Source organism: Aspergillus ruber, assembly GCF_000600275.1.
Source record: "Aspergillus ruber CBS 135680 unplaced genomic scaffold scaffold00003, whole genome shotgun sequence".
Lineage (NCBI taxonomy): Eukaryota > Fungi > Ascomycota > Eurotiomycetes > Eurotiales > Aspergillaceae > Aspergillus > Aspergillus ruber.
This window is the reverse complement of record NW_024467299.1, coordinates 1,046,720-1,074,544: the sequence shown is the minus strand read 5'-3', so window position 1 is coordinate 1,074,544 and position 27,825 is coordinate 1,046,720. Positions and strand designations below refer to the sequence as shown.

Genomic DNA, 27,825 nt, shown 5'->3' with positions numbered 1-27,825 from the left:
GGGGGGGGGGGGGGGGGGATTACTTACGTGTCGGATCAACACCCTGCGCCTTGATCTGTCCAAAGATCGAGTGTTCACCACGGCAGATAGACTTGTATTGGTAGTCCATGATTGCACGAGTACCGGTCGCCTCAACCTGTCGCAAGTCGCCGGCAAAACCAGGAATAGCCGGGATCAAGATGATGACCCTGAACTTTCTTCCCTCTTTACCAGCTCTGACACAAGCTTCGACAATCGCGCTTCCAATAACATTGTGAACAGGTGCCTGATGCTCTCCAGTAGCGGTGACTGGTAGTTGCGTTAGCATAATTCTTTCGAGTGTCTAGTATGCGTGACATACTGAAGAATTGGTTTTCGATGTAGACAAAGTGCTGCGCTTTGCGAATGATTTCAATGTAAGCATTCTGGATACTATGCTCGAGCAAAATACCACTGCTCCAGTCGGCACTGCTGCGCACAAGCTGTGCCCTCACGGAGCCCTGTTTTCCGCGAGGCTTGGTGTCCAACGGCCTGAATGGATGCTGAACATAATCACCACAGGGGAATTTCGGACGCTGAACCGCGACGAGGTCTTCATCTTCGCCAGTGCGTCCCTCGAGCATAAGCCAGTCCACCTTTTCATCTCGCTTGTGCTTGTCTCGCTTAACGAAATTCCACCGGAGGACGAAATGCTCGGCGATGTCGTATACACAGTCGCCGATCAGACCCATGCCAACGTCATGCCATGGCATACGGCCGTATTCTGACTTGCTAATCTCATTGCTCTGCCACTGTGCAACACTCTGGAAGTCCATAATGCGGTTGTTGTTGAATTCCTGACCGGGGAAAATGTCGTTTTTGAAGTTCGATGGATGGCAGTCAGCCAAGGGGTGCTGATGAGCGTCCCATCGTCCGAAGCACAAATCGATACCACCAATGAAAGCCAAGGCGTAATCAATAACAATGAATTTCTCGTGGTGAGCCTAGCAACGGTTAATACTGTGTTCGTTCGAATCGATTTTCTCTCAATCCATACCCAGTAGAGAGTCATGTCTGCCGCATTCTCGAAGATGTTGTGGTCTGGATGGCGCAGGACCTTGATGTTTTTGTAACCAGGGCTTCCTTCGGGACAAAGGCTTTCCAAGGCATGCTTGGTATGGGCCGAATTGCAAGTAAGCGCTTGGTTGACCTAAGTGAAAATCCATCAGCAATCCGCAATTGCACATTGAAGCCAATATCTGCTAACCTCCTTGTACACAATAATGTAGATCTTCACACCAGCCTCAGCGCGCCGCTTGAGAATTTGGTCCAAACGCCATTCCTGATTGTCGAAGGGAGGCCTCCGCAAGAACAATTCCGGCGAGATCCACCAGTCCTCTAGGTAGATGACCTCCTGGGCCTGGTCGAGCGCAATCGAGACCGCCCAGAGATAGTCCAGAGCATCGACATACCACTTAAGGTTGTTGTTCTCGCGAATTGGGGCGTATGACTCGAATCGATGAGACTCCGCAATTTCGGTTCGCTTCCTGTCGGTTGCTTGCTCGTGCTCTTCGTCATGGCGGTGGTTAGGATTAAGGACGTTGAAGAACTTTCCAAACTTGTGCTTCATGTGGTGGGCCTGGGCTCTGGCATCATGGAAACCGGTGTCTGTCCCCAATTCCGGTCAGTAAGGTTTGATTTTGTATCAATTAGCTCTCTCCGACCTTTGAATTGCTCCTCTAAACTGTCTACCTTCTGCTCGATCATAGATTTGAGTTTATTCATGGTGGCCGTTCCCGCGGGGTTGTCCAGCTGTCAGACTCAACGAACGCGCACAGCAGGTGGAGTTGAACGAACGACAGGATATGTATGCAAAAGCAGTTGCAGCAGGAATATGTAGGGTGTATAAATAAATACCAACGTTATGTATGCCCCTGAGTGGAAACGGGTCAGACGACTGACTGGCGGTAGTGATGAAACAAAGCGGAGGGGAAATCGGAGGTTATTGTTTGCTCAACACGTGTTTATCCCCGCCATGACATCATCTAGGCTTTTTTTAGCGGTGAGCGGTGTGCTAATTGCCGGTTATTCAGGCCTTGTCCGCCCCCAGTGCCTTAAGCAGAACCACTCAATGGCTCTATCGCACTAACTAACTAACTTTGCGATCTGCCTTCCTGGACGAGATTGGCTCAGACTTCTGGGTCTGCTAAGGCTGATTAGGGCTTGACCCACAAGGGCCCGTGGTAGGAAGGAAAATGACAATTTACTTGTCTTGGCTGCTGATGACTTTACAGAACATACGAACACTATGAGAGCTGCGCGCAATATTTACAAAAATGATGTCGACTTCACAGCACTTTCGCTGCAGTCGCCGGAGTTTACCAAATAGTGTGTGATATGTGGTCGTGTGACTCATGATAGACATCTGACTCTGCCAGTGTGAAACCAAATGGACAATTGGATTTTACCGATCCGGATGCAGTGCGGTACGAGTTGAGACATAAGACTTGCCGACATGGTGACTGATTGACAGTAGACAGTTGACTAAGAGTCTATTGAAACAAGACTTCGATTTGCAAGTCGATATTCCCGAGAATAGATTATGTCCACCGGTATGCCTGTCTTCTCGCGACTGCACTTCGTTTGCTAATTAGTTGTATCAGGTGCCTAACAGGTAGATCATTGGAAGAATTCAGACTAGCCACCGTCTAACTTTGGCAGATTGAATTATATACTGTGGCTGCAAGACCTGTTGGATACTACCGGAGACGAGTACCGTGATAATTATGACCCTGACCGTGACCTTACAGGGCTTGACATGTATTTCTCCACTATCCTGATAGTTGATCTCTGCTAATACACACCCAGAGGAACAGGGTGCTGTAGTATCTACCCACTTCTTGGATGCGCCTTGAGACCAAGTTGGAAGTTCGTGGCCACAGGTAAGCAATGGCGTCCTGTGTATCGGATCAGAGGCTCACAAAATAGACATCGATTATGAGAACATTAAGACTGCCACAAGGACGGTAACCACCAACGGACTCGAATCGCGGATCCAAATAATCAAAACAGATCCCAGCAGCGAACTCGTTTCGTTTAAGCAATTGGGAATCGAACGGTTTGTACAACACGGACCGGACAGCTCAAACCTTATCGCTGACATGATAGCCTTGATTTTACCATGTGTAACCCTCCATTTTACGCTTCCCGCGATGAATTGATTGCCTCTGCAGAGGCGAAAGAGAGACCGCCGTTTTCTGTAAGTCCAACCTACTGCACCCAAAGCGCAGACAACTAATGAAACGTCTAGGCATGCACAGGAGCAGAAGTCGAGATGGTCACATCTGGAGGCGAGCTCGATTTCGTAACGCGAATGATCGAAGAAAGCATCCAGCTTGGTGAGAAAGTCCTATGGTACACCACCATGCTCGGAAAACTAAGCAGCGTCTCCGTTATCGTCGAGAAACTAATCAGTCATAACAACCACAACTACGCCGTTACAGAGTTCATCCAAGGCTCGAAGACGAGACGATGGGCAGTGGCATGGTCATGGACCGATCTGCGTCCGGCAATGGTACGTCGACTCTTTCATTTGCGTTAGTGTACTAACAACTGTATAGAATGTAGCACGCGGCATAACTAGCTTCCCTAAAAACCTCCTCCCTTTCCCTTCCGAATCAACCCTCCAGATGTCCAGCACCTCAATCGACGACCTCTGCTCCAAACTAGACACAGAGCTCAGCGCCCTCCCAATTCAATGGCACTGGCGCAGAAACCTCAGCACAGGTATTGGCTTCGCAAAGGAGAATGTCTGGTCTCGACAGGCGCGCCGGAAGATGCAGAACACCGAGGCTGCGGAAAAACATAAAATGGAGATTGACGAGGGCCAGGCGGCACTGGGGTTCAAGGTGCAGTTGAAGTTGGATGGGATTGAGGAGACGAGAACCAAGGTTGTGGTACGGTGGTTGAAGGGGACAGATTCCGTTCTATTCGAGAGTTTCGTTGGAATGTTAAAAAGAAAGCTCGAGGGGAGGTGACAACTATCTATCATGTTATATACCAACATATCAAGACAAAATGAAAGAAAACTCGTATTCACATCGCATATACTCATTAACCAAAACAAAGCAAACTTTTACGAACCAGTCCCAACCTCACTCTGCAACTCCTTCAACCGACCCCACCCCTCACTATCCTCCCAGAAATCCTTCCCCTTGCCCAGAATTCCTCTAACAGCACTCCTGCTCTTAAACCTCCAATCTCTCGCCACCATCTCCTCTCCATCATCAGCCTGCCCCTCCTTATCCATAGGTCCGTACTTCGCGTATCCATCGCGCACCAATCGCTCCGTCGCCCTAACGACATCTAACCACTTTTTCTCATCGCCCATTTGGAAAGCGCCTTGCGCGGAAGACGCAACAGTCGCGCGCCATGCCTTTTCATGCGCCTCGAAGGCTTTACTGGGTTGATTGCGGAAGTGTTCGACACGGGCGACGAGTAGCCACAGCGACGGGGAGTGCGTGATAAGCGGGATAACGGAATTGTCAATTAGTGAGAGGATCTGGCCGGGGATAGTACCGCTACGAACGACGCGTTCGGAGTCAGGATCTTGCTCATCCACGTTAATGACAAGGTCTTCGTAGTCGTAGACAGTAACTAGGTGATCGACAAGCATGCCTAGGATAGGATGGTCGATGCTTTTCTCGCCCTTCTTGGGACCAAGGAATTCGATGAGTCGGCATTGGGCGTTGATGACGTCGCGGAAGGGGGTGTAGGGTGGTGGGATCGAGGCAGCGACGGTGAGGATGTTATCCCAGATGCGGGGGTCTTCGTGCTTGAGTTGGGCGGCGCGTTGGAGGGCAGTGAGGGCTTCGCGCTTGCGCCTGAAGGGATCTTGGGGCGCGGGCGCGGGTGTGGTTTCGTAATCGGCATCGGCGTCAGCATTGGCTTCTGCTGGTGGGTTTGCGACGGGGTCTTCGGATGTGTCGTCAGCAGGTTTGGATGTGCGGAGAATGGCTGCTGCCAGGTTACTCCATGCCTCTGCGTCGCTTTCTTCGAGCTGGACGGTGCGGGCGAAAGAGTCGACGGCGTCTTCCCAGTGCTTGAGCTCTAGCTGGACACAGCCCAGGGCGAACCAAGCGCCGTGGTTAATGCGGTTGATATGAAGACTCTTGCGGTACGCTTCTTCTGCCTTCTCCAGCGCTGGCGGCTTCATGGTGAGATAGTGACGAGCTAGAGAACGCTGGGCACGGGCGTAGCGCTGACCAGAGACCTCCCATGAGCGTTCGTACATGGCTGGGTCCGTGTCGATGTCACCCAGGATACAGAACAAGCGGGGCGCGTTTGCGGGGAGGGGCGACAGTTCTGGGCCTTCGAATGTCTCGTTGTCGCCTGCTGGTTCATCTTTGTTGGTGGGTTCGTAGAGCTGTCCGCGGATCATCTGCCTGGCTTTTTCTTCTCTCTCTGTAGCGGCGTAGCAGAGGGCAGCTTCCGCCCACATTTGAAGCCGCTCGTAGATTTCAAGTGCAGTTCGCAGGCCTCCAAGGTCGACCCAACGCTTGGCAAGTTCAGCTTCGAGATCCCATCTTGTCGAGAAACTCAAGAGCCAGATATACTCGAGTCGTTCAGCAGCGGATGCCGATTCGGACTTTTCGGGCCTGGGAAGGAAGGTTGAGGGTTCCTCGGTAGATTCCTCTCCAGTTTGTGCGTCGAGACTAGCGGTGTCTGCGATGACCTGATCCACAAGAGCTTGCATCTGCAGGACAGCTCTCTCAACCGTTCGTGACCGGTAACCCTCGATCCGACTGCGGAGCAACAATGCCTGTGTGTATACCTGCCAGTTCGAGCTGCCACCCTCCAGGACACGAGTGGCGTACGGTTGAGTCTCCTCGCGAGTAAGACCGTTCTCAGGCGTAGTGTTCGTGATTGCTGACACCAATGCAAGCAAAATGGAAGAGTCGACGGCGTCGAGAATCGGCTGATCGCTAGCATCAATTGAGGCTAGCGCAGGGGAAAGACCGGATTCATCCTGAACTGTCATCGACTTCTCCTGAGGTTCTGGCTCCTTGGTGAAAGAAATAGACTCCAAAAGGGTATCATCGTTCAGATCAAGGTTCTTCGGACCAGAGGGTTGCGAGTCATCCTTCTTTCTAGACTCTGGAGCAGCGATTTCAGTAGCTGTGTTTTCATCCGCACTCTTAGCCAGGATAACTAGCTGACTGATATCACGATCCTGGAACTTAGTCCTCTTTCCCATCCGTCCAGTCAACGCGAACTCGAAATGCCTTTCCGCAGCAGCACGCTCAAGATCCGCACGGGCCTTAGCATCGAATCCATGGTGAGTATGAACCGTAGCCCTCTCGAGCAAGAAACGGCTCTTCTCTTGCGGGGTGAACGTCGAACCCTCACCAAGCAACACCTTCGATAGCTCATCCAGATCCGCGTAGATAACATCCTGCAATGTACTGGTAACTTCCGAGAGCATCTTCTGGTGCAGAAAGTTGACGCGCATCCGAGCAGTCCTTGCGACGACGGGGCCATCAGCCACCGAGACGTCAGCATTCAAGATAGCCTTAGCAACAGCGAACAGCTCCACGTTGGGGGTCAGCTTATACGCTGCCTCTCCATCCACAGTAAGTCCACGGATGATTTGATCCCGAACATCACGGAGAGTAGCTATTTCAGATCGTAGAGCTGACGGAAGGATAACATCTGCCGGGTTGAATTTCAATGCAGGTCCAGTAACGTTGGACTGCAGAAAGGAAAAGAGAGCCGCAAGACCGATATGCAGTAGTTGCGAGCGCTGCTCCCGTGTTTGAACGGCCTTTGCCTTCTCTGCCACAAAAGTAGTGTAGGAGGTCTCATCACTGGACACCTTCTTGATAGCATCCTCATCAGAGTGAGTCTGGCCAAATACCTCCTTTGCAAGTGGCAGTTCGAGGATCGGGACCACCTCTGCATCGGCCAGACGGACAGGCTCATACTGGCCCTTGAGTGATGCATCATCGAACAGGGTGTTCAACGATGCTGGAAATGAAGTCGTCTTAGCCATTCTCGAATCTTTGGTTTTTATCAAGACAAAAAAGAAGGACGAATATGGGGTATCAAGCGTTAAGGTACACCAAACAACGTGGAACGACGCAAAGCGAATGAATGACCACAATCTACTGCATGCTATATGGCAATCTAACAGTATTTTCTGATCACCTGTCAGCAAAATGAGCAATAACAAAAGTATACACAGAACAAGAATCTCAAATGAAGCCTTCAAAGACCCCGCCGTTTTCTAAATTTTTTTATCGATAAGAGAATTTTCGGAGGGCGGTGGGGCTGACATAAGGCCGTGGCATTATGACTTACAGTAGAAATGGCGTTTGTAATCCCAGCAAAAAAAGAACAGCCACGCACTTCTTCACCAACACACAGCTCTAGGTGGTTCTCGGTAGAAGTGTATAGAAGATGGAGATCTCACATGAAGATGATTCAGTTCCACATCATGCTTTGATGCGTAGAAGGACTGACGTATCCAAAAGGAAGATAAACACATTAAATTGTTCCTGGGGTATCTGCAAAGACAGACATCGAATGCGTAAAACGCTTCTCGAACGCAAAAAAGAACTCCACGAATGCTAAAATATACAATAATATCCCATATAAACCATCCAGAAATTCACAAAACCAAACCATTATACAGCAAGTTAGATCGTAAAGTTTCAAAAATGCCTCAGGTAGACCAACATCACCAGTCTTGCCCCCGGTCTCGCATCAATATTTCAATTGCCTCATCTTCCGGAACCGGATTGTCATTCAACTCCTTGACGCACTGTGTCAATCCCTCAGCAGCTTCGTCGACCTGTTCAGCGGACCACCCCGTACAAGCCATGACCATCCGACGATAGTTTTGCCCCAATATCACATTCTTGGACTTGAGACGTTCTACCTCTGCCAGCAGTTCGTCATTCATCCCCTGATAGCAACCGATCCGCTTCCGCAGAACCTCGGGCGCAGGCAAAGAAGCGAGATATGCAGATTGCTTTTCAGATAGCCCAGCCGTTGGATCAAATGATTCAGGGAAAATGGACTCAAACTCTTCGATACCAACACCCGATTCTTTATCCGCATCTCCGACAATCAACGTCTTTGACAGGTCAGGCGTCTCCCCGCGTTTATCCTTGAGGACTGTATAGAAGTCTTCTAATGAACGTTCGAGGTTCTTGATTCGCCGGTTAAGCTCAATACGATCAGTGCCTTTGCGTTTAAGATCATCGAGCCCCTTCTGCTCGATTTGCCGAGCCTTTGCGGTCTCACGGATCCTTGAATGCCAATGATCGAACTTTTCTTGCTTCTGAGTTAGACTTGAAGCGAGTTCATGATCAAGACCGCCTAATGCCTCTTGTACTATGGTGGTGACTTGAGACAACGTTGCTAATTGCAGTTAGCATTGGAAACAGAGGGTTAAAAGGAAGACAACTTACCATCTAAAATTTCCTTCTTGGTCTTAGCAAGCTGATCCGTAAAAGAGTCTCCCTTGTTCGCCTGGGAATTGCCCTCTATCATATCAACACCAACACCATAGTCCGCAGGCCGGAGACCGGTGTGGTTCGGAATGTGAGGGTCTGCTCCCACTTCCAAGAGCTGGGGTACGAGAACAGAGCGTGCACGTCCAGCCAGGTTGAGCGCAGTATCTCCTTGGTCATCCCGTAGATTGACAATCTCAGAAATGAAGCGTCCGAGTGTTATGACTTCACCCGTAATTGGGCCATTTTGGCCATTTTGGCCATTTTCAGAAGTCCCATTGGGGGCATGCGTACTGACAGTCGAGCCACCATGGCGAACAATAAACTCGAGTAGGGCCTCCAAGTAATGCTTAGCCGACACATGGCCCCCACCTCCTGTTGCTGCCATCACTGCAATGTGATGTAAGATTGTCCGCCCACTGTAATCAACCATGTCGATCGTTGGCGCAAGTACTTGTAGTAAGCGAGGGAAGCTCCGGTAATCCAAGTTGTTTCTTGTCCCAACAGACTTTTGCAGGGCAGTCTCCCCTGCACCGTTCACACGGTAGATGCTCACGCTCTTCTGGATGAGCGAGTGGACAAGAGGCATGCGAGCAAGCATGGCGGCCCAATGAAGTGCATTGTTCTGATACTCGTCAAGAGGAATCTCCAAATCTTCGTTGGAAAGTTGGACCAAGGCTGGATGGTTTGAGAAATCCTTCGTCCGCTTATCTAAAAACAGGGTCATGATGAGTTTCGTCTTTTGGAACCTTTCAGGGGTCGAAGCTGTAGGAAGAGGATCAGAGGGACGCGGGTGGCCATCTACCATGGAAGCTGGAATATCCATTTCCTGGTAAAATGATTCATTCGGTTCTGTTGGTGTTGGCTCATGCATCGACAGACTTGAGGGCTCCTGGTGAATCCCGAATGACTGCTCGTGATGGGAAGTAGACCTAAATCGTTTGCGAGGGGGTTCTGCGGATTCCTCGTGATGAAGGCCTGGATTATCAACAGGCGGTAATCGTCCACTGTTCTGCATATGGTTGTTGAAGCTATTATCGGATGCTATGCTGTACATGCTCTGCTGAGCGTTGAATGGCATTTGGGGCTCGCTGTTGAATGATTTTTGCATGACACTCGGCCGTCTGTTGACAGTTCCCCTGGTGGCCGGAGAGTCGAATCGGGCCTTGCTGATGGCATTGACGGCCGTAGCGGCGGTGCGGGAAATGTTTTGGAAAAATGTGCCCTGTTGTGGTTGAGACATGCTGCGATTGCTATCCACGCCACTGTATAGTCGCTTGCGCTGCGCAGCCATCGCCTGTTCCTTGGTCGGGGTATCCATAACATCGTGCATCGAGCCACCAGTGCCGTTTGCGCCGGGATCGTATTCGAGCAACGGTCTTAATAACTCTTCGACGTGATATTCCCGACAAAGATCCACACCCCTGTGAAAGTTCACCCAAGTACCCTGGTATTTACCATAACCACCTTGGACCTTCTCATGTTCACCGGCCGCAATCTCCTTCTCAAGCGTTTTTGTCCTTCGAGCTTTGACCACGCCGGCGACTTTAAGGATTTGAGTAGCGTTCAACCACGAATCATCACGACGTTTCATCACTGCAACTCCGTTGACTTCCATTTCGTAAACATGCACATTGGAATAGACGGCCTATAGCGAAGAGCGCAAAGTTAGCAGATTTCACTCAGGCCAGATAGAACAAGTAAGCGCAGGGGACAGACCCTGTATATTTGCGGCTTAAAGTCTTCATGAAGGTTTGATGTTGACGGTAAGCCATTCGGTTCATCAAACCCACCATAACTACCCCTCGAACTAGCAGGCATACCATGGCCATTTGGATAGCTAAACGACATGGTCGACTGTTGCGATCCCTTCGGGGGAGGCGGTGTTGCTCTTGGTGTCGATGCCACTGAATGGGATGTGTTGAATGAGCCCATTTGCGATTGCGAAAAAGCAATGCCATTGGTGGACCCCATGCTACTTTGTGAATATGACATGGGCAGGCTCGGACGTCCAACAGGGTTATTGCTGGAAACCATCTCCGGGTCGATCTCGTCAGGTCCTCGAGCGGTTTAAACACAGCGCATGTAGGTTGGAGACCTAGGAATAACAATGCGATTCTGTCAGCGATCACAAAACAACTCGTAGTATTCCCTGAGCATGCGGGGACCAACCTCTTGTCCTAAGGCAGTGAATGTCGGAGAAGTCGTCGGAACGCGCAAAAGAAAGGCGCGTTGTCGGAAGGGGCAACTGCACGGTTCACAAGTCCTGCGGAAGCCCAACCAAGCAAAAGGCACAATCCAAAATATTCAACAAGAGGATTCGATCTCTTTGTTTCTCTCGACCAGTAAGATAAGACAGCTCTCCGGATCGTGCATGCAAACGGGGAAGATCGAGTCGCCGTGAAAGTCGCGGGGTTTCATCGGGTCGCGTCTCGCGCTTGGCGCTTTCGCGTGACTTTTGCGTCAATTTCCTTTTCGGGCCGCACCTCCGATTCCGATGTCTTTGACCAGCGTTGACTGTGTCGCAGTCAGTTGAGACGCTGCCGGGAGGAATACAGGGTTTCTATCACAGTTCCTCTTCCATATCTCTTCGTCCGCTGCACCTCTCTCATTCCGCCATGATGAGAACTCCGAAATTCACCCCGAACACTACCACTATACCCTCCGAAGAATGGCGAAACCTCCTACGGTCCTTACTCCGCGAATGCTCCTACCTACCCGACCCCATCGCAAAGGGACACATGCGTGACCATGTGATACAGAGATTCCGCCGATATTACTTTAACACCCAGATACAGCAAGAAGCAGAGCACCAGCGCAAACTTCGCAAAACAGCATTACAGCGACTATCTCTCCTCCGACGCGCAAACGAAGGATACACGAAAGCACTGGAACACGTACTCCGGCTATCATATGGACGAACGGGAAAACGACGGAATGACTTGCTGTGCAAATTGGTTGCCCCTGAAACTCCCGTGGACAGCCAGGAGGTGGCCGAGCTGATCAATAAGCCCTTTGCGTACTATGATGGGTGGGAACCACCGTCGGTTGTGAGGGCGTTGCTCAAAGCGCAACATGCTCATGGGATTATCCATGAATTGCGTGTTCGTCCACAGGTCAAGTCCATTGAGCCACGGATACCCGAGGAGAATAGTTGGAGGAGGCCAGTGGTTGCGGTGCGTCGGAGGAACATTAGGAAAAATTGGTACACTGCAGCATTAAAGAGCCTGCTTCCGCCAATACCAGCGGAAGAGCTGGATATACTGGAGGGTTTGATATCTGGGAAACAGCACTGGGAGCCACCGAGACGGAGAAAGGTGGTAGAGAGCCCTAAAGAGGAGGATGATCGCTACTTGAGATTCTTGGTGGATGGTCCACAAAAAGGGCATACATTCAGGCAGTATGTCGATGGTCGACCGCATAATATCACACGGCGATTTATGCGGAGGTTATGGCGACGCATCGACTGCCTGGTTCCTCGAATGTCTTGGGATGATTCTAGTCAGAAGTATAACTTCACGTGGGCTGCTGTAAAGGCGATGGCAGAGATGTCTTTGCCCATGAATGATGACCCAGAGATCTTTGGGAACGTGGATTCGCAGGGACAATTGATTTTGCAGTCAAAGTCTAGCAAAAAGAGCAGGACGCCTATACTAAAGTCAGGCACAGAGTAGAATTATATAGCAACGCCAGTCAACGAGTATATGCCAATCTCCCTTATTAGCGCTATAATACAGAACATGGGCAATGAAATCATGCAGAGAAGTAATGGCTATCCGCGCAGGTGAGATAGGGATACATCGCGCAACCTGCCATACTCATCCTCCACCGGTCTCCTATCTGCGGTACATAAGATGTCTAAATGAGACCCACATATAATACCAACACCATCCCTCTCTCCCAAGCCTTTTCCACCTCTTTCCAGAACTGGGTCTTGGGCTTCTCATCTCGCACGCGCAGCTTCTTGAAAAAGAAATATGCCGCGTAGAACACATCACTCGTATTGCCAGCCATACGTCCTTTCTTTCCTAGATAATCATCCATAGTCTTCGAACTGGGCCTCTTCTCGCCATTGGGAAAAAAATAACATGACCCACATGCGAATGTCACACAGGCAAATGTCACATGAGATCACTCTGCTGTGACTTTAACCCCAATATTTCCACCAATGCACATACACTCTATTAGAACCACTCAGAATCGCCTTCCTCAGACATCTCTACTACTATCTGACAGGAACGTGCATTGTGTCCAGCTTTTCTGCAATTGCCACAGCACCACGCACATGTCTCAGTCTGCAGTTGCCAACCAGCCCCATTGCATGTTTCCTCCTTCAGTTGTACCTCAACCTCCACTTGACCCCCTAATTCTTGAGTTTCCTGTATAGAAAGCGACCCTCCTTAGACATGTTTTTTTTTTTTTTTTTTTAGCCCTCTGGCATTTGCTAAGGGCCTCATTTGCCACCCAAAGTTCACGAATCTCTGCTTCCATCAAATCCATCTTATGCATTATCTTTGTTGTGCCTTTCGCGAGGATGTCAACAGCATTCAGGATTGATTATGGAGAGCTATCTTGGTGACGAGAGATTCGACTTTTGATAAGGTTTGTCTGGGATGACGCCTCAATTGGGTTATTTGGTGTTTTAGAAACCCAGCTATGGGAACTAGTCGGCCGCGAATTCGACAGTGTTGCTGTTCTAAATTGGACATCAAGCTTAGATATTGTAACGGCTCAGCTCAGCGCCTTCATCAGCAAACATCATCAACACGGCAAACAATGTCATGGAAGCAACCAAGACAAACAAGCTGCTTAGCGAGACCACACACAAACATATAGGACTTCTTCATGTAAATAGATTTGCCTCTTCTCTTTTCTTCTCCAGATTCGATATTCTAGTCGATGGCTACACTGGTTAGATAGGAATATCATTTCATTAGTATCTACTGGTCCGAGTCCGTGACAGATATTACCCTTTCAGGGTCAAAAGGGATAAGACTAGCCCCTCAAAAGCCACCTTTGATATTTTTTTCTGTCATGGTGGCTTGGTATGCGGTGTAAAATGCAGGAAAGAAATCTTCTTTAGTGATATGGGTGACATGCGCCCGCATAAGCCCTTCAATATGCTTGCCATAAGCAATCTTCAAGGGACTAAAGTATCCAACATCAAGAGGCTGGAGGATATGGGATGAATGTGCAGGCATGCAAAGTGTAATAATCTTACTATCTTTGCAATAAAGCTCAAAGTCAGTTGAGTGGTGACTTGCATGGCCATCAAGAATCAGGAGATGGTAACAACCAATTATTTGGGCTTTTGTATATTTATCAAAGTGCTTGATCCATTCCAAGCCAAGTTCATTCATTATCCAACTGTTTCCTGATGTACCGATAACCCAATCCATTGGTAGTTGGCTATTCTAATACCAAGAAAGAAGGTGATATTGACCCTTGACAATGATGTATGGCAAGATCGCCCAGCCATGAGCTGTGACAACTCATATATGACGGCTCAACACTGCAGCAATGAATGATACATCGCAAATGCTGCTACTCAGCCATGTCGCCAACAATCTCTATAAAACCCCTTCATTACCTAGATAGATTTCCTTTTCTCTTTTTCTTCTCCAGATTCGATATTCTCGTCGAGGGTTGCAATAGTCTAGATAGGAACATTGATTCATTATTATCTACTATTCCAAGCCCGTGACATGAGCATTAACTCCCTGGATCACTGTGACCCATTCACAATTGCCTGGCTGTTTTGTTTTTTGCCTTTCCATGTTGTTTGGAGCTTGTGACAACCATTGTAGTTGAGATCACTCCCATTTGAAACCCAGTTGCATCAAAGTTATAAATATCTGCTTCCTGGATGCTGTACTTTGTGATCATGTTTTGAACAAGCATGAACCAATAATGGATAACCTCTGGATCTTCACATAGAGCTCTCTGATAGTAATATCTCTGACTAGAACAAGTTGTGAGTTCTGGGTGCTGTTTAAAAAAGGTGCTGGCCCAGTTTACACCAACACATCCCACATCGCGTGTTGCAAGTAATCAATTGGCCATATCTTCCACACCAGACAACCAAGGAGGAAACCCTTTGGAATCTAGATCAAGTATGTGTTCAACAATTGTTGATTCCTCTAAATCAGTGAGCCTTCATGAATTGGCTGATCTATTGCATCATGATTGCATGCCACGCCAGCAGCAACTAAGCTTCTCATGATCCACATGATAGATCTTTCCAGCTGCTCAAGCGCTCAGTTTTTTGTCATTTTGCATAGCTTGAAGGGCCAATATTACTTGGCTTTCATCATTTTTCTGACGCATATTTGGTTGTGGTGATATTTGTGATAGAAGTCAGAAGTCATGTCAGCAATTTCATGTGACATTCACATGTGGGTCACGTTATATATAAAGGATAACATAGAAAACTATAAACCACAGCGAGACAAGAGATGAAAAGGGAGAGAGAGAGAATAATGATGTAGAACAGGAACAAGAACAAGGACAAGATATCATCTATGAATTTTAGGTTAATCCTCATAGATCATCTGTGGTTCTGTTAGTTATCTCTGGCTTGGCAGCTTGGCATGATAGAGCTGGTCATCCAGCTTCACTTTGAGCACTCCATCCACATTAGTATGCAGCCAGCATCCTTTCATTATTGACCAGCTCATACTTGCATTATGCAATTACACAACATTTTTTTTTTTACCAAGTTGATAGCTGCCAGATTGTATAGTAATAGACCTTATTATTGATAGTTTTCCTCAATCAGAGTTTCTGTTCACTCTGAATAGTGCCTAGGACATTGCACCGAGCATCGCAGTTGACACATTATGATAGCTGGCTGGCAGGTTCGTCATTGCATGTAGTCGCAGTTCAAATCGGGATTTAGAGATCTCCAACGCTCGGTGCCAACCTTCTATGTGAGCTCTCCCCGAGCTCGTGACCTTAATATAGAATGCCCGCCACCACCAATTGCCGAAGCTGTAGAATACTGACTCGATTGTTATGGATTCATTTATCATATGTTAGATCCGTGAGACGACTACGTTATGCGATTGATTGAATCAGGCATACCTCCGCCAGAAATACCAACGACGCTGCCTCTCTCAACAGATATGGTGATATCGCCAATAATGCTAGCCTATATAAAATCCAGATACTTTCGCTATCTATAATATATATATCTATGTAAAACTTCGTCTAGTTGCAAATATGGGTTTCCTCAGTTCCACAAGAATCCTTCTTCACCATTGGACAATAGGTTACGAACAACCATTGGCATGACAAGATCAATCTCGTTATGATCTTGATATACAGGGGACATGATGTGATAGAATATAAGAGGATAGAATATTGAAGGTCACTCCTTCACGTACTTAGCTTGGTTCTTTGCAATTAACTCGAGACATTCAGCATTGGTTACCTCTCTAGATTCTGACTCGTCCGCATTTAACCAACAACCAAGTATACATGCTCAGTTTGCAAGAAGTTTCCAGCCTTTTACGGAAACCCTTTACTCTCTTTTTAAAACAACAGTTGTAGGTGGAGACTTACACAATAATATTACATTCAGGCTACAAGAAAGCACATTTATTACTTGCATTGTTGAATTGATTCAGCCGCCGGGGGGGTATAGGTTCACCGGTTCTAAAAGAAAGTGTTGGACCAGCCACTCTTAATGGCAAATGAAAGCTGGCCACCTGTGTTGGATGTGGATTCAACATGCATATCGCACTCTGCAATTTGTGGAGCGAATTCCAACTTTGCATTCTGCTGATTCAAAAGATCGCAACGGGTCAGGTCATCCAACAAATAGGTATCTGGGATGAGTGTCTGCTGATAAGTTGGTTTATTCGAGCCATCGTCCTTGTATTCGCCAACAGGGTCATGGGAGGATTGTATGCACATTTCTTGTAACCCCCAGTAGTGACTTTGCTCGCTGGTAATGTTCCCGGGGATAGTAGACTCAAATGTCGAGTATTCGCTCGAGGCCATAGACAACTGCGGCTGTTGAGGTTCTTCTTTGTGTTGTATTATTTGTGGGACATTATTGTCGTGGATGGATGGACTGATATCCATCACCGTAGTGCCAGGCACTTCTTCAAGATACTTGGGCTTCTTCCGAATCCCATCATAGCATGCATGACCCATTCCTCGTCTAATACACATGCCGCATGGTCGCTCATCATCTGCTCGAGCATATATATCAGCAGTCTTCACTTTAGCTGTGGTATGTTTGAGAACGGTAACATCCAGAAGTACAGGAGTCATCTATAATAAGCACTTACCACACATTCTGTGAGATCGCTGGCAAGAAATACAGCTTTTCCTGGCTTTCCTTCCGCGACGACTCATCTTGGCTGTGGGTACCATTCCTCCTGCTGCTTGGCTGCTTCCTGGGTTGGAAATGCCGTCGGAATCACGCGAGTAGGCAGGGCTGTTGGTCTTTGGGAAGCAAAATGCCAAGTGCTCATCAGAATTGATCCAATGCAATCATATTGACTGGTTCTCTCACCTCTAACTCCATTCTCACGGCAGTACTGTGAATATGGAGAGATTTCGAGCTTTTTAAATGCAAATATGAACCATAGGCGGAAAATGCAATAATGGTATATTGCGGAGAAACAGAGTGCAATAAGGATAGATTGCATTGATATTATGGATTTTTATAGGTTCGAGATAGCTATATGTGAACAGTCCATTCTACATAAGGAGGTAGCTCAGCTTCGAGTCTCAACCAAAACGTGGTTAGCGGAAGGATTCATTGTGTGCTGACGGAATCTGCACAATGGTATAGCGGAGCATGACGGATACCATGACTGGGCACGCTCTTCTGTCCACATGATATGGTGTATTCGGTAAAAAGGAACCTTAGAAGTTCTCATTTGTCTGTCTAGACTGCGTACTTGAAACATCTTATCACACAGGATGAAGTTAGCGTCTCCAGATAAGCATAATCGTATTGCGTACAAGTGCAAGTACCTATTCGGTTCCACACTACAAGTTTGTTTGGAAGGAGAGGGCGAGAAAGCTACCGTTGAGTTCGGGGGTTCTATGGCCAGACCTTTCTCCACCTCACTAGAAAGAAAAATGACGGGCTCACATCCATCTCCGGACCGTGTGGACTGTGGAGTTGTGGGGAAACTCCGGGGGAAAACTCTAGGCCAGACGATCGGCTTGCCTTCCACCACTCCATTAGCCATCATTGCGCTTATGCAAAGCTTCTTTTTGCTTTTTTATATATATCTATTTCTTTTTTTTTTTTTTTTTTTTTTTTAAAAAAAAAAATCACCACCCTTTGCTATCCGTTCCGCCGACAACATCCTTATGCCCGCCATCTTGACCCTGAAAGCAATGAGGCCGCGAGTCACGATAATACATTCTCGTCGTGCGCCGTATCCCGGCGACGTAATGAAGTGTACGCTGTGACTGAATCCTATAAAGGGAGGCCCTGGATCGAATGAAACACATCACTCTTCCTACAAGTTCTATTGTGTATTATCTTGTTAACAATCTTCATTATCTCGAATCTTCTTCAACATCACTTCTCTATATCAGCATCTATCTTGACTTCAATCAAGATGTCGATCCCAGAAATGCAATGGGCCCAGGTCGCCGAAAAGGCCGGCGGCCCTCTGGTTTACAAGCAAATTCCCGTCCCAAAGCCTGGACCTGATGAGATTCTGGTCAAAATTCGCTACTCAGGAGTATGCCACACCGACCTGCATGCTATGAAGGGCGATTGGCCCCTACCCGTCAAGATGCCCCTTGTGGGCGGACACGAAGGGGCGGGTCACGTTGTGGCCAAGGGCGAATTAGTTCACGAGTTTAACATCGGAGATGCTGCCGGCATCAAGTGGCTGAACGGGTCATGCCTCTCCTGCGAATTTTGCATGCAAACAGACGAGTCCCAGTGCGAACAATGCTCGCTGTCTGGGTACACGGTTGACGGGACGTTTCAGCAGTATGCGGTCGGTAAGGCCGCGCATGCCTCGAAACTCTCGCCAGATACTCCACTGGACGCTGTCGCGCCAGTTCTGTGTGCAGGAATCACGGTCTACAAGGGACTGAAAGAGTCGGGCGTGCGCTCGGGCCAGACAGTGGCCATTGTCGGAGCCGGAGGTGGATTGGGCTCCCTGGCAGTGCAATATGCCAAGGCGATGGGCATTCGCGTGGTCGCCATTGATGGCGGGGACGAGAAACAGGCTATGTGCGAGCAACTGGGCGCCTCAGTAGGTTAAACGTCTAGCAGTATTTTGTCACATTGTTAACCAGCGCGGGATTACCAGGCATTCGTTGACTTCACCAAATCCACGGACCTTGTCGCTGATGTCCGAGCTGCGACTCCAGGAGGTCGCGGGGCTCATGCGGTCATTCTTCTGGCAGTGTCGGAGAAGCCTTTCCAACAGGCCACTGAATATGTCCGGTCGCGAGGATCGGTGGTAGCCATTGGTCTACCTGCTGGCGCCTTCCTTAAGGCGCCCGTCCTGAGCACGGTGATCCGCATGATCAGTATCAAGGGAAGCTATGTCGGCAATCGACAAGATGGTGTGGAAGCGATTGAGTTCTTCGATCGAGGCTTAATCAAAGCGCCTTTCAAAAAGGCCCCGCTGAAAGATCTACCCCACATTTTTGAGCTTATGGGTAAGTTAACTGCTCTTTTTCAGAATGTCTATCTATATATATATATGATTTGTCTCTGACACAAATCAGAACAAGGCAAGATTGCCGGTCGATACGTGCTGGAAATCCCAGAATAACGGGTTTGGTCTACATGACGATACCGGTACCGGTTGTGTGAAGCACAAATGTTCAAAGGGGTTGTTGCTTTGAAGGTCATGGGCGTGTTTACTTTGGAATATAGGGAGTGAAACCGTACTTCTGTTGGGAGAGGTACTGTGAATCAGAGTGGAGTCCAAGCCGAAAGCGAAGATTGCAATAGTCGTACTTTGAATTTGAAATGAAGAGTTCCGCAGTATATTCTTATATGGCTAGTCAATAATGCGTGTTCTTGTCCAAGGCCGCTAGGCGTTGTCGACAAGTAATAAGACCCGATATTTACCCTGTTTGTAGAGAATACTACAGATAGATATAAGAAACACGCCAAAGTGAGTCTAGCTGTTGTATAAAGTTCGTTCCCCAAATTTCGTTTGTGGGATTCTGCCTATATCTATCACGTCAGAGTCGTAATCTGGAGAAATCGATGGGAGACTCAAAATAAAAAGCTTATCGAAATAGTCAATCGGAATGCCTCTAATATAGGGCCGACATCGAGCTGTCGCACAAATCCCGAAGGTCCACTGGCTTATTGGCTGAGTAGGGCAAAGTTTCCCCGGGATTTGAAAACCCCCGCAAAGGATCGGATCGGCCAATTGTTTGCCCCCCGATGCGGAGGGGCGCTAAACGTTCAAAAAGCAAAGTCTAATAAACAAAGCGACCTCGTCTGCCAAAAGTACGGCTTACCATAAAAAAGGCTTAGATTTTGGCCTCGCTTTCTTGATTTGACGTGTGATCTTCCCTTTCGTCCGAGCTCGTTCTACAAGAATAGTATTTGTTTGGAATGCGGAGGGGACCGGGTACTGTTTGCTTTTGATGAAGATTCCGATGCTCATTTTCGTGGATACCGACGAGAACGCCATTTTTGCCGTCACGAAAGTAGGGAATAACGAGAATCTCCGGAGTGATTCAATATGTCGTCCATCGGGTCCCCCATGCTGGAGACCGCTAGGTCTCGAAAACGGTGTCGCCGGCCTTCGGTGCTGAGAAAATTAGATCTACCTGCTGAGATATAAATTGGACACAATGCCATTCATCTCTGAGACTTCTGGGCCAAGTTGATTGATATATGCTTCAGACTGCCTGTATCGTTTCACGTACAGAACCTCGCTTCATTTTGGCACGATTACTACCCGCATTTGCCTCCAGCGTCTTAACACCATGGCTTTGCACCAAACCATCAAGACTACTACCCTTACTTACGAACAACCAACTGGACTGTACGTATCCAAAAACTAAAGTGGTGTTTCTCTACAAGCTCTCCGCTAATCAGCAAGCAGCTTTATCAACAATGAGTTCATACCGGGCGTTGAGGGTAAAACGTTCCAGACCATCAACCCTCATGATGAAAAGCCTATTGTTGCAGTGCATGAAGGCAACGAACGAGACGTGGACATTGCCGTCCAGGCTGCACGGAGGGCTCTGAATGGCGAATGGAAGCAAGCCACGCCTGGAGGGCGTGGCCAGCTTCTCATCCGGCTCGCAGAGCTATTGGAGCGTGAGACAGAGACTTTGGCTGTCATTGAAGCGATGGATAATGGGAAAGGTGTGAGCATGGCCCGGGGTGATGTTGCAGCGTCTGCAGGCTGCATCCGATACTATGGCGGTTGGGCGGACAAGATCTATGGGCAAACTATCGATACGGACTCGGGTAGTCTCACCTACACCAGGCATGAACCGGTGGGGGTGTGTGGCCAGGTTATTCCCTGGAACTTCCCGCTGTTGATGTGGGCTTGGAAGATTGGCCCTGCGATTGCAACCGGGAACACCGTGGTGTTGAAGAGCGCGGAGCAGACTCCACTATCCGCCCTATATGCTGCCAAACTAGTCAAGGAGGCTGGCTTTCCACCCGGAGTGATCAACATCATTTCAGGGTTTGGAAAGACCGCTGGGGCCGCAATCGCCGCTCACATGGACATTGACAAGGTTGCGTTTACCGGGTCTACGATGGTTGGCCGGCAGATCCTCCAGACTGCAGCCAAAAGCAACCTCAAAAAGGTTACTTTGGAACTTGGGGGCAAGTCTCCGAATATCGTATTTCCAGATGCCGATTTGGAAGATGCGATTGCATGGGTGAATTTCGGAATCTATTTCAACCATGGCCAATGCTGCTGTGCCGGATCCCGCATCCTGGTGCACGAGTCAGTTTATGACCAATTCCTGGAGAAGTTCGGCCAACGTGCGCGGCAGAACAAGGTCGGCGATCCCATGAGCACCGAGACGTTCCAAGGCCCCCAGATCTCGCAGTTGCAATTCGATCGTATCATGGGCTACATTGACGAGGGCAAAAAAGCCGGGGCCAAGGTGGTTGCCGGCGGCTGTCGTTTGGGCTCAACTGGATATTACATTGAACCGACTATCTTCTCCGAAGTGAACGAAAACATGAGTATCGTAAAAGAAGAGATCTTCGGTCCTGTGTGTACCGTCCAGAAGTTTAGCACGGAGGCCGAAGCAATCCAACTGGCCAATGATACCAATTACGGTATTCCGGATTCCAGCTCTTTCTGACAGACAGTGGCTAATTAGCGACATAGGATTGGCTGCAGCTGTTCACTCCAAGAATATCGACACAGCACTTCGTGTGTCGAATGCCGTGAAAGCTGGGTATGTTTTTCCTTCGCTCTCCCCCTCCCATCCTTGTTTCTTGCGCGGTCCTTCAGCTAACGCCAACGTCGGAAAGAACGATTTGGGTTAACAATTACAATACGCTTCACTATCAAATGCCATTTGGCGGTTTCAAGGAATCCGGGATGGGTCGGGAGCTGGGTTCGTACGCACTGGACAACTACACGCAGGTGAAGACGGTTCGCATCCGTATCAGCGACAATTAGCTGAATAGGCAACTGTGTTAATGGTTCTTGAATTGCTGAGCTCTCTTTCTCAAACCCCACTCTTCTTTTTTCTTTTCCTTTAAATTTCCTGTCATGTTTTGTGGAAGAACTGGCATCTGGAAAGTTTGGGTTTACTCTGCCTCTGCCTGACCCTTCAACAACAGGGATGCAATTCACCAATAGCATGCGGTTCCTTTAATTTGATTTTATTAGTTACAGTTGCTTGAGCTAGCAGTGAGTTATAAAAATTTGTCTGTCATTGATCGAAGTATTATTTTCGTTTGATCCTATGACCTGGTGGAGTTGTGCACTACCCCGGTTGGACTATCTTCGGCCGGGTTCCATGCGAGTTTCCAATGGGTTACCGTAGAGCTTTTCTCATGTCTTTATGAGCGAATTTAATCTTGGTTGATCTAACAAGGAGTCTAGGTGTGTATTACTCGTTGTATGGGGCCACCGTTTCTCGCCGTGTACAATACAATAATGGGGAGCTAGTCGGGACAGACAACATTCATCCGTACAAACTTTGATTCTTTTGACTACGGAAACATGCGAGAGTTACCGGACGCGGGAACCATCGGACCGTTAACCATTGCAGAAAGGCTATTCCCCCCTCTCCAGGGGCGAGAAGGACTCCTTCCTACAGCCTCCACCTGTCAAGTAGACAGCCTCATCTAGTATTGATAATCCAAATGGTAATTTAGTTTAGCTACCCCGCATATCGGGCCTCAGCCATGATCGTCAATCATTCCGTATACCTTATTCAAACCCACTGATTGGTTCGGGGATGAAGCTGCTAGGCTAGCTTTTCGTGCGTGTTCGAGATTTCTTTTTCGAACTTAATCCTGTGATGCCCGGATACCCTTGTATTGTATGGAGATTGCCCCTTAGCGTGGTTACGCCACGTCAGATAAAGGTCCTAGTCGACACAGCAACCACAAATGTTAGGCTTTAGACTATGTCATTCATCTAACTCCGTTCGACCGGAACTAGATGCTTGTAGATCTCAGTGCTATTTGGCGCCAGAGTGGATGTCTCCTTCCTTTCCGCCGCATCCTATCAAAATGCATACGGGCGTTTGATAGTGTAGAATGATGAGTCGATGCTAGCAACATAAAACAAGCAATCGACCCGACGGTAGCACGAAGCTCTCCAAGCATATCAGCTCTCTCCCCGCGGTTTGCTCTTCCTACATTCTTCTATTTCAAGCTCAAGGCGAGGACGACAAAATGGTCAGCGATAACAATCATAATGGCGAATCAAACAATCCCTCGCAGAAGGACAGCTCAATGCATGGATTGTCTACAGTCCCTACATCAGTGACATTGACGGCCGAGCAATTTGAGAGACTGTACTTGACCCCAATGATACGCCACCAGCCAGCATTGGCCAAGAAAGTGGGAAATCCGACGCCCTTGTAAGTTTCTGCAGTGGCATTCATTTCGGCTATTGGGCCTCAGAAGAGAGCGTTGACTAACAGTAGGACCAAATCTCAGAGCCCTAGGAGGCTTCGTTATCACTACAACACCCCTCTCGTGTTGCCTGATGGCCTGGAGAGGAGCCAGTGGAAATGGGATTGCATTCACGTAAGGGATAACTCAAATTCACGATCTCGTCCGTGACCTAACCAATAAAGCAGCGGCCCTATCATCTTTCTTGGTGGCCTTCTGTTGCTCATAACTAGTATCCTTGAGTTCGTGGTTGGCAATACGTTCCCCTGCGTTGTATTCGGTACCATTGGTAAGTTCGCCAGCATTGCTCAAGGCTTCCACGCCTTGGTTGTCCCTACTGACCGAAACAGGTGGATTTTGGTTCGCCTTTGCAGCCACAATGATTCCTGCCTTCAACGCAGCCGGTCTGTTCACCCCGTCTCCCTTCTGACTATAAAGGAGCTATCCTCACACACCAAAAGCTCCTTATTCCCCATCTACTACCGATACAGGTGCTGGGCTTTTGAGTACTGACTTCATGAATACCTATGGCAAGTGCATATTTTCACATTGTCCCTCATCAATCCTGGTAAAAAAATCCTAACTGTGAATACTAGCATTCCTCTTTATATCCATGGCAGTTCTGATGTTCATTTTTATGATCTGCGCGACACGCACAAATGTTGTGTATACACTAATATTTCTGTCGCTTCTCTTGGTGTTTATATTATTGTCGTCCGCTTACTGGCGGCTGGGCCTCGGGGACGCCGCTGTTGGTAATCGATGCGTGATAGTGAGTCCTTTTTCATTGTGAGGTCAGAAAAAGGGCGCTTACAAGATCTAATTCGATGTTCCTAGGGTGCCGGGGCTTCTCTTTTCGTTGCTAGTTTACTTGGCTTCTACCTACTCATTGTCCAACTTTTTGATGCCCTGGCATTCCCGTTCAATTTGCCAGTCGGGGACTTGGGGAATCTTTGGGTTCCCGCTTTGAAGAAGTGAGTGACCCTTCTGAAAGCCGGTGGATGCAGAATTCTAACCCATGAAAAGGGCTGAGCAGCGTGACCTTGAAATGGCCGTCACGGCTAACGACGGTTAACGACCATTCCGGAACCAGACATTTACCTGGCCACCATGCAGGTTTGGTATTTCCCTTCGGTGTCAAACTGGGTCGGATGAGTGAGTCTGCATCAAACTTCGGTGATTTTAGCACTCCAACCATCCCCAATCATTGACTTTAAAAGAATTCCATTATTATCGCAGAAAATACAACCACATACAACCACATAGCAGCTAGCTTCTACCAATCCCGCATGGGTGCACTCAGCCGAGTGTCCTTGGTTGATTTCTTTGTCACCTCGAGTTTTAATATCATCTTGTGATAATTGAGATATAGCCCTAATTCATAAGACCTGCCATCATTACAGAAAACTATTCACTTTACAATCCAGCCTATCTAGTTTCCCATGGATGGTTTCGAAAATAAATTTCAACACATACAATATAATCTAGATTAAGAAGTAAAGTAGTTCTGAACTTGGTAGTGCAAGCCAATTTCCAGCCAACTCGCGCGTCAATAACTAACCTTCTTATTTCTACCTCCTTTGGTCAGATCCATTCATCTGAATGTCAACTGGACAGTACATCCTCGTAGTACAGTTTCCAGGGCAGTTCGGAGTTTGCAGGTTCGGTATCCAGTGCCCCGGGTTGCACCTAGAGCTTCATGGCACCCTATAGGACTATGTCCAGAGAAACGGGACGATTCATACAGACATGTCTCACAGTGGTGGACGAAATCTCTACACACCTTCCATCCTAGAAGACATCCGCGTTTTCCTCAGGCGGGCCTTGGGCATGCGCTCCCTTGGACTACTCCTGTATCAGGAATTAATATTCAATCTGGCCGTGGTATCACTAGCATCAATATAAGACACTTGATCGTCCGCAAGAGCAATGGTTTCTCGCGGACGAAGACTATTGTGAGTCAAGGTCCTATACACATGCTAGGTATGGTAATAAGCATCCCACTTTTGTTATCCGCACTCCTAGTGATTGGAGAAAGTTTGTTTCTTCATGGTTGCTTCCTCCTCGGGCTCTGCCTCTGCCTCTGCCTTCTATTACATCTATGCTAGTCCCTCCAGCACCTTTTGATGCGCCTTAATGCTCTCCTGCTCTTGCTTGTATTTTTCCTGGGTTGATAAGGAGTTGAGATGCTCTTTTAGTCGGGAGGCATTGAGACCCTTTTGGTGTCAATATTTGTTAGCTATGAATGTATAAACAGATGAGTAGTGAGGTTGATTTACCTTTTGTGCTCTATGAATGGTGTGTTCTACCGGTCAAGCCTCACACTAATGATGAGCAGGAGGATTAGACTGGTTTTATTCCATGAGTAGAATATGTTGTTGAAATCATATGCACAATTTGTACCCATGCCATCAATGGAGAATGAGCTAATTGGCTTTCCAATGCACTGGCATAGAGGGAATAGGGAGAAAAAGGGACAGAAATAGAGACGATTTCACCTATAGGAATGCTCTAGAGCGAGGAACATGAGAGTTCGTTAGATCTCCTGGCCAATCATGAATTTTATTCTAGGTTGGAACCCATAGACAAGGTCCCATAGGTATGATCAAATTACTCTGAAGTGTTTCAATTATGGACAGATTTATCAAGATGGAGTTACACCAAACTCCCGATTGCTAGCTGGCTTTTGCAAATTAAACCAGGGTATCTGCTTCTTCTCGAAGGGATTGTGACAGTCTCGAACGATATAGATTTATTGGTAGGCTCCCTATCGAAATACTAACAAGGAGAAGGAAAGAAAGAAGCTGGGCCTGCCAGCGCTGCGCTATCTAGTGTGCGAAGGGGGTTCCCACCCTATATTCAAACAGGCCAAAGTATACAAACATATTGTGTTGTTGGTGAATGCCCGTACTCCCTGACAGGGATATTCGTGATCCTCTTCGGAACAATCAACGATCCTGTTTATAACTCATATTTTGCCCTATAGAATCTCAGCCTTGTGAGCGAGATCAAGGATTAGCTAGGTCCTTTCAATGCCTCCTGGAAAGGAATGAGTGCAGCATGGGCATTGCAACAAGACTTCTTCCATAGATCTGCAAATGTCCAATCAGAATGCTGCAATCCAGCTTGTGAAAGAATGATATACCCTGTTTCCATGAACCCTGAGGATGGGAAGAATATAACTGGATATGTGCTGATCTAGAATGCTCTTTGTAGATACTTGTGCAATATCTGTGCTAGATATAGACGGCGACATGAGAAAAATCCAGATACAGATGTTATTCACCGTTTGGATGTGCACCAAGAGGCATGGTGGGAAGCCGGTGATGATGATACAGCCTGTACTATGTACAAAAGAACAGAGTCCATGTTTCCCAAGATACAGCGCACCAACTGGAATGAAAGCATCCAAATTGATGACTGTCGTTTCCGTGTACACCTCACTCTGAAGAAGTTCTTCTGCTAGTCATGCTATGTGTTCCTTTTTAGGAAATGGAAGGTTCCACGCTGCTGAAGAGAACCAGAAGTTACTCGACTTTACCAGACTGAATGATACTCGGCAGGCAGGCGGAAAAATCCTTTGTGAACACTGTGGTACTCTTGTGACAGAGGACTCCAAAAAGAATCACTATCTTAAGCCAAAGACCAAAAGGGTACTGTGTGCCATGCTACTCGTATATTTTAAAGGAATGGTCAAGATCGAGATCTCAAACTGCAGAGAATGCATGAGACCAGAGCTCCGATACAGAAAAGTCGCGAAGCTGGCGGTCAAGTTATATGCGAGAACAACGGAACAGTCGAGGAACACAGAAAGTTCAGTATTGACAGTGAGCCAACATGGCTCTATGCCCTAATTGCAATTCGTACTAGCATAGATACTAGCATAGATACAAAAAGCTTCACTGTCTAAATGTGCAACAGGTTGTAGAAGCCAGAGCCCAGACGAGCCAGAGTCGAAAGGATGGCACACCAACTACCTACGCTCATTGTGATAAGCGAGACAGATGGAAAAGGTGAAAACACCAAATTTATGGCTGGAAAGAAGACTATAGTTCCAGTTTGTCCATAGTGCAACCGGAAGGGACTCTGATGAGAACTCAAAAATATGGTCCGAAATAGCCGCCGTGACTATGAAGTCTGTCGTTGAGAGATCTCTGATGATATAGAATTGAACATGTCAATACAGATTCGTACAGCAGGACAAATTCAAGGAAAGCAAACTGTGACTAGTTGCTAACCCCATTGCTGTACAATATATACGGCAGTCAGACGACGTTCCTAGCA

General features: G+C 47.8%; 9 protein-coding genes across 9 annotated transcripts in view; 4 read left to right on the top strand and 5 right to left on the bottom strand.

The window, feature by feature from the left end:
• The window catches only part of pldA (putative phospholipase PldA), a gene marked incomplete at both ends in the record, with an annotated part of 2,815 nt that extends 1,227 nt beyond the window's left edge, over nt 1-1,588 (bottom strand). Inside the window, 4 exons of the mRNA XM_040779967.1 lie at nt 28-288; nt 341-962; nt 1,016-1,168; nt 1,226-1,588. Coding sequence (XP_040642378.1) covers nt 28-288; nt 341-962; nt 1,016-1,168; nt 1,226-1,588 — 1,399 coding nt within the window. The remainder of the gene's footprint in view (nt 1-27; nt 289-340; nt 963-1,015; nt 1,169-1,225) is intronic.
• Nucleotides 1,589-2,789: 1,201 nt separating this feature from the next.
• Nucleotides 2,790-7,230, bottom strand: EURHEDRAFT_528546 (tetratricopeptide repeat protein; the record flags this gene model as incomplete). The annotated part of the gene is made up of 4 exons (XM_040787068.1): nt 6,833-7,230; nt 4,445-6,760; nt 4,117-4,303; nt 2,790-2,806 (listed from the first exon to the last, which is right to left on the bottom strand). The coding sequence occupies exons 1-4, from the start codon at nt 7,007-7,009 to the stop codon at nt 2,790-2,792; spliced, it is 2,697 nt and encodes an 898-aa protein (XP_040642377.1). The 5' UTR covers nt 7,010-7,230.
• Nucleotides 7,231-7,696: 466 nt separating this feature from the next.
• Nucleotides 7,697-10,469, bottom strand: EURHEDRAFT_448117 (putative APSES transcription factor (MbpA); the record flags this gene model as incomplete). Its single annotated transcript, XM_040783721.1, has 3 exons — nt 7,697-8,382; nt 8,433-10,122; nt 10,194-10,469. The coding sequence occupies 3 exons, from the start codon at nt 10,467-10,469 to the stop codon at nt 7,697-7,699; spliced, it is 2,652 nt and encodes an 883-aa protein (XP_040642376.1).
• Nucleotides 10,470-10,960: 491 nt separating this feature from the next.
• Nucleotides 10,961-12,297, top strand: EURHEDRAFT_409024 (uncharacterized protein). Its single transcript, XM_040780984.1, has one exon. The coding sequence runs from the start codon at nt 11,093-11,095 to the stop codon at nt 12,146-12,148; it is 1,056 nt and encodes a 351-aa protein (XP_040642375.1). The 5' UTR covers nt 10,961-11,092; the 3' UTR covers nt 12,149-12,297.
• Nucleotides 12,298-12,616: 319 nt separating this feature from the next.
• On the bottom strand, nt 12,617-13,460 carry EURHEDRAFT_409023 (uncharacterized protein; the record flags this gene model as incomplete). Its single annotated transcript, XM_040780983.1, is given in 3 exon segments — nt 12,617-12,876; nt 12,896-13,192; nt 13,438-13,460. Coding segments are annotated over 2 exon segments (287 nt in total), but the record flags the coding sequence as incomplete, so codon positions are not given.
• Nucleotides 13,461-16,130: 2,670 nt separating this feature from the next.
• On the bottom strand, nt 16,131-16,833 carry EURHEDRAFT_545404 (uncharacterized protein; the record flags this gene model as incomplete). The annotated part of the gene is made up of 2 exons (XM_040787449.1): nt 16,772-16,833; nt 16,131-16,672 (listed from the first exon to the last, which is right to left on the bottom strand). The coding sequence occupies exons 1-2, from the start codon at nt 16,776-16,778 to the stop codon at nt 16,131-16,133; spliced, it is 549 nt and encodes a 182-aa protein (XP_040642373.1). The 5' UTR covers nt 16,779-16,833.
• A 1,231-nt stretch (nt 16,834-18,064) lies between these two features.
• On the top strand, nt 18,065-19,456 carry EURHEDRAFT_383786 (zinc-dependent alcohol dehydrogenase; the record flags this gene model as incomplete). The annotated part of the gene is made up of 3 exons (XM_040779594.1): nt 18,065-18,715; nt 18,773-19,127; nt 19,197-19,456. The coding sequence occupies 3 exons, from the start codon at nt 18,065-18,067 to the stop codon at nt 19,241-19,243; spliced, it is 1,053 nt and encodes a 350-aa protein (XP_040642372.1). The 3' UTR covers nt 19,244-19,456.
• A 483-nt stretch (nt 19,457-19,939) lies between these two features.
• EURHEDRAFT_528543 (aldehyde dehydrogenase family protein) lies at nt 19,940-22,348 on the top strand. The gene is made up of 4 exons (XM_040787067.1): nt 19,940-20,479; nt 20,540-21,741; nt 21,794-21,863; nt 21,940-22,348. The coding sequence occupies exons 1-4, from the start codon at nt 20,421-20,423 to the stop codon at nt 22,088-22,090; spliced, it is 1,482 nt and encodes a 493-aa protein (XP_040642371.1). The 5' UTR covers nt 19,940-20,420; the 3' UTR covers nt 22,091-22,348.
• Nucleotides 22,349-23,319: 971 nt separating this feature from the next.
• On the top strand, nt 23,320-24,519 carry EURHEDRAFT_545403 (transcriptional activator of ethanol catabolism AlcS; the record flags this gene model as incomplete). The annotated part of the gene is made up of 7 exons (XM_040787448.1): nt 23,320-23,507; nt 23,587-23,676; nt 23,730-23,830; nt 23,892-23,945; nt 24,003-24,071; nt 24,138-24,313; nt 24,379-24,519. 7 exons carry the CDS (start codon nt 23,320-23,322, stop codon nt 24,517-24,519), a joined length of 819 nt encoding a protein of 272 aa, XP_040642370.1.
• Nucleotides 24,520-27,825: the final 3,306 nt, after the last annotated feature.